This window comes from Nannospalax galili, unplaced genomic scaffold (assembly GCF_000622305.1).
Source record: "Nannospalax galili isolate Female #2095 unplaced genomic scaffold, S.galili_v1.0 scaffold53, whole genome shotgun sequence".
Lineage (NCBI taxonomy): Eukaryota > Metazoa > Chordata > Mammalia > Rodentia > Spalacidae > Nannospalax > Nannospalax galili.
Genome location: NW_008332852.1, coordinates 320,744 through 330,800, shown reverse-complemented (window position 1 = coordinate 330,800; position 10,057 = coordinate 320,744). Strand labels below are relative to the sequence as shown.

Here is a 10,057-nt window from a genome sequence, read left to right as displayed (position 1 = left end):
ACAAAAAAATCAACAAAATTTTTAAAAAGGCTTATCTGAGGAGGAAGCATAAAAATTTACTTCATGTTAAATAGTGGAGGTGATAAACATGACTTTATATCCATACTCAGGTACTAAGGATCCAAGTGTAACTGACTGTAACTAATAATAATAAGATACATAGAGATTAAAGACACATGTGCAAACATGTAAGTGTTAGTACCATTAAAATGAAATAGAGATCTTCTTTAAAGGGTAAAAACTCATTCTATTTTATGTCTTACAGGGTTTATACTGAGTTCAATATTGTATGACTATATTAATTCAACTGTAAACCTAAAAATTTACATCCCCCTTTGAAAGAGATGTATCCTTGCTCTGGAATGGGTTACTGAATATGTTAAAACTGTAATGAAATGCTTCTTCTAACCATGTGGTTATTAAATTTTAAAAAATTAAAAATATATACTAGAAGAAAATACCTTAATAAAGACACACATTGTCCAAATGAGCAAATGCCACAGAGTGTACAAGTCCATGATACACATACTGTGCACACAAGATGGTCTACGTTATTTTTAATTACATTTGTTTAAGGAAAGAGAAGGAGGAAGAAACAATATTTGTGGAGACACTTACTGAATTATTTCTTGAACTGACTAAAGACATCACTCTATAGGCACATAAAACCAAGAGAAATTCAATCCAGAAAACAAGTGACGTAATCTAAAGCAGTATTGGTCAACAGCTTGGCAAGGATAGAAATGTTCTATTCTGTAGAAGCCAATGTGGAACCCACTAATCATGAATGGCTACTGCACACCTGAAACATGGGTGGTGTAACTGACTAAATTCCAGTAAATATTTGAATAAGATTTAGATTTAAATAACCATATATAGCTTGTGGCTATCGTATTGAGAAGCAAAAATTTGGAACATCATAACCAAACTACTGACAATCAAAGACAAATATAAAAAAAAAAAATCTTTAAGGATGTGAACGACTCTTCAAAGAACAGAATGTAGTAAGCTCTGTCTCTACATGAGCAGTGGAATTCAGAAAATAATAAAATGTGCCAAAAGAAAACTGTTTCTAATCTAAAATTCTCTCCATAGTAACAATGTCTTACAACAAATTCTGTTAGTTATCAAGTTGGAAAGAGATACCTTGGAGATGTGCTTGCTTATCGACCTTGAAGTTTGAGATTATCTTCCCAAAGAACATTCAACCAACTTTGGAGGAGGGTGGATTTATCATTCTACATATTTCCATTATGGCCCCTATAAGATCAGATTTTGCTTGCTAGCTAATATATTTGTTTCTCTTACTTTACTGTCACCTCTATAGGTATTTTCAAAATATACACTGAAAATTGCATGCCAGGGTTTATACAAAAGTGTATCATTTTAAAACTAAAGCCTAATAGAAAAGTCTAAGATTTATTTCATAATAACTTGATGGGGAAATATGGTGGGCAGCATCCAAACTTTTTGGAATTTCTCAGTGTTATATGATGCCTGAGAGGGGGACAGAAGGAATATGGGATAGCAGTGGGGAAGGAAGAATGTGAGGGACCTACAGTGATCTATAGTTACAGAAATGTCTGGAAGATAAATTGACCCATTCAAGGTCCAACAAAGAGCTAGAACTGGAATAAGAACCTAAGTTTCCTAGTCCCATGTATGTGTCATACCATGGAATCTCAAAATTAAAACTCTGTGTAGGAATACCGTGCCCAGGGGATGGAGAGATGGCTCAGTGGTTGAGAGCACTGACTGCTTTTACAGAGGACCCGGGTTCGATTTCCAGCACCCACATGGCAGCTATGAACCATCCTTAACTCCAGTTCCCAGAGTATCCAAAGTCCTCTTCTGACCTCCGTGGCATTGTACAACACAGGTGCACTCACATACATGCAGGCAATACACTCATACACACAAAATAAAAATAATAAATAAAATATTTTTTAAAAAAGGAATACCAGGCTGGGTGCGGTGGCATTTGCCTTTAATCCCAGCACACTGGAGGCAGAGGCAGGTGGATCTCTGTGAGTTCAAGGCCAGCCTGGTCTACATAGTGAGTTCCAGGACAGCTGGGGCTACAGGGAGACCCTGTCTCAAAAAGACCAAAAAAAAAAAACAAAAAAACAAAAAAAGGAGTACCATGTCCACCAATTCTGCCCATGGCTATTCTAAACCATTCTGAGTTTAACAACTGCCAAGATTCTTTTAAAAATCAACTTTAAGAACATGAAAGAAACCCCTAAGGGGGAATCAGAAGGCCTGGATTTTTATTTCAGCTCTGTTAGCAGGTAAACTGGGAGTCTTGGGTATGTACCTGCCTTCTCTAAACCACAAAGCAAACTATTGAAGGAGCAGTCTTGGAGAAACTAGAATTTTAAAGCTTCTTAAGTTCTATCATTCTACTTCAAATATTTGGAATAACTTTCTGCTTCTTGCTTCAGCCCCTTCCCTATAAGAAACAAATAGTCAAATAAACTGTGACAGGAAAAACAGAATTAGCTGTTTTTAGTCATTGTCAATGAGTGATGTAAAGTGCATTCTTCCCAGCAAAACAGTTGGCATCTTCATTAGATCAGCTATGCCTGCTTGCAAGAGACCATTACCACCAGGCTGGTTGACCTTCCCTCATGAGGAAGGTACTGAGGAGTCATTAGACTCTCAGCTGAAATCCTGGCCAATCCTCCCAGACATCTGTATGCAATTCTGCCCTATTTGCATGTGGCCTTGGGTCTTGGAAGGTTCTAGAGTATATCAACAGGGGGTGTAAATTGAAATGGGGATCCATCTATGCAGCTAAGGGGAAGCTATTCTATCATCCATGCTGCGAGAGAACCTTCCAATTTGGCTGCTTTGGGGTCTCCCATGCTCCCATAAGTAACCCCTCACTCATGGTCTGTAAGTAAGTCCAATAAACACATTGATTCCCCAAGGTGAATGTTGGTGGAATTAAAATTTAGTTTGTCGTTAGGACCTTATAAGGAGGGAATAGATGTTGCTCATGTCTCCCAGGAAAGAAATATTCACAACAAATAGGTTTTAGTAGTGGTTGTTGTCTTGGGGGCAACAAAAATACAGCTAGTTCAAGAAACAAACAAGATGGTATTTCTCATTTGTGGATCCTAGAATTCATAGACATACACACACACACACACACACACACACACACACACACCTTATACACACACACCTCATACACACATATGTAACATATGCATACACACACCATACACACCATACAAATACACATACAGCCACACCATACACACAGCACACCCCACACATTATACACATACACACACCACACACACATACACACCACACACACTATACACACATACCACACACAGTATACACATACACATAGCATATATACACACATACACACACATCATACATACACACTGCATATACCCACACATTATACACACACACACAGACACACACACACCATACCATACATATGCACACACACTTGACATATGAGTAGAAGACTCTAGGTGAACAAAAGGAACTAGTGCGTAAACTGCAGGTAGTAGTTGGTAGCAGTGAGGGAATATGTTCAAAGTACATTATATATTGGTGTGAATATGTCCCTATGAACCCTACAAAATAAATAAATAAAAGTCAAAACAAGCAAATATATACGTGTTCTTTTGGGCAGGGTGAAGTGTTCTAAAGGAAAGAAAACCATCACAAATTTAGAGAGAACATGGTGAGGGGCTGTGAATGAAACATGTACATTACATACCTACCCAGGTATACTTTATATTGCTCAACCAAACTCTGAATTGGATTGTTTTTTTAAAAATTGTAACTAATAGCTTAGAATATTAGATAATTAGTACTCCTAGATAAACAGTGGAAGAGAAAAAATAATACAATTCAACTCATATGCATACGTTCTCTCCGCATCCCTGCTTCCTTGTCTTGAGGCAAAACTGGCCAGGAACCCGATACCTTTGGGCATAAAACAGGTTGAGTGGCTGTTTGACTCACTGCACTTGACTCTTTTTCATTTGTCAGATTGAGACCTTTGCTGAGCATGCCATTTCGAATGCTTTGTCCATAAATGGTATTTTTTAATATGGATTTTGAAATAGAGTGAGGTATTGGTTTGCCTTTGGAGAATAAAATTGACAAAAAAAGTCTGAAAGACTTCTACAAAACAACCTACCTTCTTCCTTCCTGGAGTTATCTTGAGATTCCTTAGGTTGGCTGGTGTGGAAGTGATAGTATGAGGGTGTGGGTTTTCTCAAAATGCATATAGAAGATGATACTAGCTTCTGATATTGGCCTGGGAGAGAGACTATCAGACAAGCCAAGACAGTCCCCAGTCTAGGACAATTTCACCTCTGAATTTCTTGCCCTTGTCATGGCGAAAAAATGAGATGCACTTTCAGCGTGTGTCTTTTCCCAGGCTTGTGGTAGACAGTACAATCCCTTCTTGCAATGCTCGAGAACAGAGGCTGTACCTCCCCACCAGGTTTGTCTCCCCACCAGCTTTCTATGACAAGGGGAAACAATGACCACACTGCTTCATGCTGCATTGTGCTAATGCTGTGCTTTCCAATCTCATCACAACCACAAACCATTCATCTGTGTCTCCTACTCCCACAGAGACACACTGTTTTTCATTTCAATACTGTATTCAACAAATCACATACTCACATGAGGTATTCAACTCTGTTATAATGGGCTTTATTTTAGATATCTGTGCCCAAGGGAAGGCTGATGTAAGGTAGTTACACAGAGCTACAGTGTCTGGTAGGCTACTATAGTAAATCAATTTGCTGCTTATGGTATTTTCATGTTGTAATGGGTAGTTTGAGACATATCACCATGTAAAGTTGAGAAATAACTATTTAAATCAACACGACAAAGAAGATAACCCACATATGCTAAATGTACAGAAATAGCAAGAAAAAAAATGAAGAGGTACTAAAGAATTCAAGAGTAAATAAACCAAGATTAAAGTATTTTAGGGATTTAATAATAATAGTTATTATATACAATATATGTTGTTATAATAGCAGCAACAACCAAAAGCACAAATGTTTATAGTATACTTTGTCTACATGTCATCACTATCCTAATGCTTTAAATAATGATACATCATACTCACAAATAAGCAGTTAACTATTACAATTGTTCCCAGCTTATGTGAAGTAAAGCTTAGGCACAGAGAATTTAAGCATCTGGACCAAGAACACACAGCTAGTATCAAGGAAGCCATATCTTGTATCTGTGGCTTAACACTCATGAATAAAAGTAAAGTATTGGCTAGAGGACAAAAAAAGGAAGATTACATGGTAGCTGAACACTGTTGAATTGAGCGAGCTTGTATATAATTGAGAACCTAAGTAGTATGCTTCACTCTTCAGGAATACTGGACCAAAGGGAACACACCCCACTGTCACCCTTCGCTGCAATAGCAGCAACACATGCAGAATCTGACAGGACTTCTTTTTATGTGAATTATATTTCTTCACAAATTCCCCTCTTTCATCTCCATCTTCAGACTGTGTATGCAAAACTATAGGGCTTTCTTTAAGTTCTCCAGTCTTTTTCTAATCACTAGCAAATGCTGTTATCAGGAAAGTCTCTTTAGATGTAAAATTAATCACTGACTTTCCAACTTAAACCCATTTCCTCTTCTCTGATCTTTATTGAAGATAAGAGACACATGAAGGTAGTTAACATTCTAATCACCTTGGGCTTCCTTTTTTTAATTTAATAACTCATTTAAATGTACTTCTGCTAAATCCCATTTTAAAATTTCCCTGACATTAATTACTGATATATTCACGTTGGTTTGACAGGGCTATTTTGCCATTTTAAATGTGTTTCAATGGCAAGCTTTCTCATCTTACCTCTCCATTTTCCAAAGGGTGAATCTTGGAATAAAATGAAGTGCAGATGACCTCATCGTCTTTGGCATAGGATGGCGGCCCAGTGCGGGGATAGATATTGTAGAGGGTCAGGCACTCTGTGTCTGTCACAGCATGATACTGCCAGGGCTTGTACTCCACATCATCGAGGGAACGTTCCAGAATCCAGTTTCCAGGCCGAGGGGAGTTGGCTGCTTTCACAATCACATAGGCAATCTGGAACACCTGGGGAAGGATGACAGCATAGCTCTGAATTCCAAGTGTTCTCTTCTTATGCCAAGTAGAAAACTTGCTGCTAACTGAAATTTCATTTCAGATTTTGTTCTGTAGCCCTATTATAGTCTCTGATATGAGTTTACTATTGCATGTTCTTATTTAATAATTTTTTGCTAAGACAAGCTGTTTCATTTTGACAGCCATGACTTAAGAGTAGACTTGAGTTCTCCAATTCATTGGCATTGTTTCACCTAATTTTTAAAGTTCCATTGCAGTCATCACCATTGAAACCTCTGATTGCATGTGAATTTCCTCACCTTATATATTAGAGGAAATAAAATATATGTTAGAAATAAAACATGCTTTTTATATCATTTAATTCTCAAAAAGGAAACTTCATGTGCTGCAGCAAAAACAGCACAGCTTCAGTAGCATATTCCTATGCCCAAACTGTGGGCCCATCATTTGTGTGAAGCTGGGAAGATTCGTTTTTCCAACTTCCAGCTTCTATGAATTAAGGTCAAGAAAAAGCACACTTCTGAGAGACCACTTAGATTAAATGAGATAGTGTATACAAAGTACTTGACAAAGAACTTCGCAGTGCATACTCAATAAATGTCTATTTCTCTCTGCATCCGTAAATAGAAAATAATGGAGAAGAAATTCCAGTGACATGCAGACAAGTGATTGAAACTGGAGTATATGAAATAAAGGGTTTCCGTGCCTCATCTTCTCAAGAAACAAACGTAAAAATTGGGGAAATAAAAAGACATCATTACTTTGTCAACAGTCAAGCTTCTACTTTCAAATCTACATACAATTTGAAGATTCAAAAAAGAAACATTGAAATGTTTGCGACAATGTATGTCTTTACCAATGCAGTCTAAAGTCTAAAAGACTAATGCAGATATTATCAAATGACATCTGTGCAATGTCCTGGGTAGAAATAGAGATACAAACTAGGTAAAATTACTATCTCTCTAGAATGGTAATTATAAGCCAGGAAAAGTGTTAATAAAGCAATATAATCAATTCCACATCGATACATTCTGTAAGAAATAACAGCTCTAAGCTCTGAACAGTAAATATCAGCTTTAATTTGGTGGGGTTACTAGTGAGGTTGAGCTTGGAGATGCTCTATGGAACAATGTGATTAAAGGACCCATTGTCTTTTAATCATGAAAAGAATATTCTAGAAAGAAACTATCTAATTCATGATTAGGGGATTAGATCTTCATAGACTCATGACTACACATTATACATACACACACACACACACATATATATATACACATATATATAAAATAAGGAATTTTAAAACATGAAAATTTGGCATAGGTGCAGCTGGTTCTGGGAGATACTTGGTAGAAGGTAGGCACACGAAGTTTTAAGTGAGGAGAAAAACGGCAATCCCTCAAATGATTGAAACTAAAGCTGATATTTACTGTTCAGGCAAGGTAGTGGGAAAACTGCAAGCTAAAACACTGAAATCCTTCTGTTGGTAAACGGCTGCTGTCCAAAGGCCACCTCTTCCCTTGAGGCCATAAGATTAATCTCAGAAAGGAACAGCCAAACACGTATTCTCATCAGTGTGGGCTTCAGTCATTCCGTTCAAATGAAAGCCATTCGAATGTAAGTGGTTGTTGATGCTAAAGCATAACTCTCGCCTCAAAGGGGGTAAGAGATAGTTTATTTTGGAGCCAAATATGAGTGACCATGGCCCAGGAACACAGATTCAGGTTACCCCAAATTCCATGCTCCATCATGGTAAGAGTTACATTAATTTTTTATAGTAACAGAACAAAGGAAAGTCATAAATCAAGACAACTTTTAAATACATTGGTGATACATTCAGTAGGCGGGTCATAGTAAAGAGTGGGTTTTCTACTATAGGTCTCAGATGCTATCGGATGACAGTTTTAGCTTTTTGATTGGTGAGACCTGGTGGTCTGCTAGGATAATGCATTCAAAAAGGTTTTTATCTGTTAGTCACAGGATGTTAGATCAGAAACAGACATGGGCAAGGTGTGGCTATTTAGGCCAGAGATAAATGGTAATTAGGCGCTGGACCTGCAACATTCCAAACTCTCCACATTCATTGAAATTCTAATCAGTTGATCAGCCTTGCAGGAGAATGTCCAGTTTGAAGATGGAAGGTTTTTTCTGGGGACTTTTATTCACATGGTAAATATGTGTTTATAATTTTTCTCATTTGTATGTGCATCTGGTATATGTGTGTTCAGATATGTGTGGATTCATATGTGGGCATGCATGCATGTTGTATGTATGTGCATGTTCATGCATGTGTGTGTGTGTGTGTGTGTGTGTGTGTGTGTGTGTGTGTGTGTATAATCCAAAGGTTGATGTTGGGAGACTTTATCCATCATTCTCCACCTCATTCATTGAAGCACGGTCTTTTATTGAACCCCCAGCTTGTCAAGCTGGCTAGTCTGACTAGCCCCTTTGCTCTAGGGATGCCCTGTCTCCTGTTTCAGAGTGCCAGAATTACAAGTGGGCCACCATACCTACCTAGCTGGGAATACAAACTTTGACCTCATACACACAAGGCAAGGATTTTAACCACTGAGCCATCTCCCCAGCCTGGAGTTTACATTTAGTATAATTACACACACACACACACACACACACACACACACACATGTATGTGCATATAAATATTTTAAAATGCATATGCATTTGAGGTAAAGATACACATAAGCATGTTGAGAATGTTTCCTTTGTGAATGAGGAATCAGGAGAGGAGGAGCAGGAGGGTTCTTTCTATATCCCAGTGTCTTGCTTACTTCTATTAGCACAAATGTCTTACTTTTTTGGTCATTGTTTGTTTTGCTGTTTTGTGGTGATGGGGTGTACAGCCAGAGCCTCTTACACACTAGGAAAATTCAATCACTTAGCAACATCTCTACCCCTATTTCATATTATGTTTTTGAGACAGGGTCTCACTAAGAATTTCTAGCTATCCTGGAACTTGTGATTCTGCTACCCCAAGCTCCCAAAGTGTAGGGACTATAGTAATTCCCACCATGCTTAGTTTCCTAAGATCTATGGGAGTCATGCTCTATTACCTACAGTATTTGTTACTTCTGAACTGTTTTAGGTATTGTTCCTAATAAATTATTTCCATTTAAGTGGGTATGAAGCTTCCTCATAGGAAATTTACTGAGGAACAAAACAACTGATTCCACTTAACAAGTGAAAAGGGAGAACGGCCTCTACTGTACAATTATGACATAGTCTACTCTTAATTGTTTATAATCCCAAAGCAATCCTGGCAGAGCTTTAAAACACTAAAGAAAGTGAGCAACTAAATTATGAGTACCATGAGGACTGGAACTATGGATTTTACATCCTTAAAGCTGCTACAATTCTTGCTGTAATACTTTTGAGGCAGTGAGTGTTCAGTATTTATTAGATCTAGTTGAGTAGCCCAAATCACTGTAACATCGTTATTGCAGGTTTTAGTTTAGCATTGGCCATTTCTGTTTGAGAGAGCATGACCTGCAGTCAACAATAGGATATAAATGCCTTGCAGGAACCAAGGCATGCATTTTCTTTGCTGCTCATATTATTGTGTCCTGATAAGCTGAGAAAATTATGTAACCTATTTAACACTCTGCTTCCTAGTATTTCTTTTCCAAAGACAACCTATGAACAAGACAGTGAGATGATGAACACAAAATGCTGCATACTCTTTGAAAGAGAGGATCTACACAAACGTTTTGAGTTAGCATCTTTCAGGAAAAAAAAACACAAAACATTGCAAAGATTTTTTTTGAGATATATAAAACGAAAGATAATGAAATATATTAGAGATCACAGTTGCTACACAAGAAAAATAAGGATGCACTGAGGAGGTTATAGATAAGGAACTTTGTTTAGAAATAGGAAGAGGCTAAATTCTCTTGGAGCTGAAATATGGATTTATGATT

General features: G+C 37.5%; 1 protein-coding gene across 3 annotated transcripts in view; it reads right to left on the bottom strand.

The window, feature by feature from the left end:
• The window catches only part of Lama2 (laminin subunit alpha 2), a 679,163-nt gene that overhangs the window by 441,929 nt on the left and 227,177 nt on the right, over positions 1 to 10,057 (bottom strand). For all 3 annotated transcript variants that reach the window (XM_008827821.3, XM_029560968.1, XM_029560969.1), the window contains exon 4: positions 5,874 to 6,116. In XM_008827821.3, coding sequence (XP_008826043.1) covers positions 5,874 to 6,116 — 243 coding nt within the window. The remainder of the gene's footprint in view (positions 1 to 5,873; positions 6,117 to 10,057) is intronic.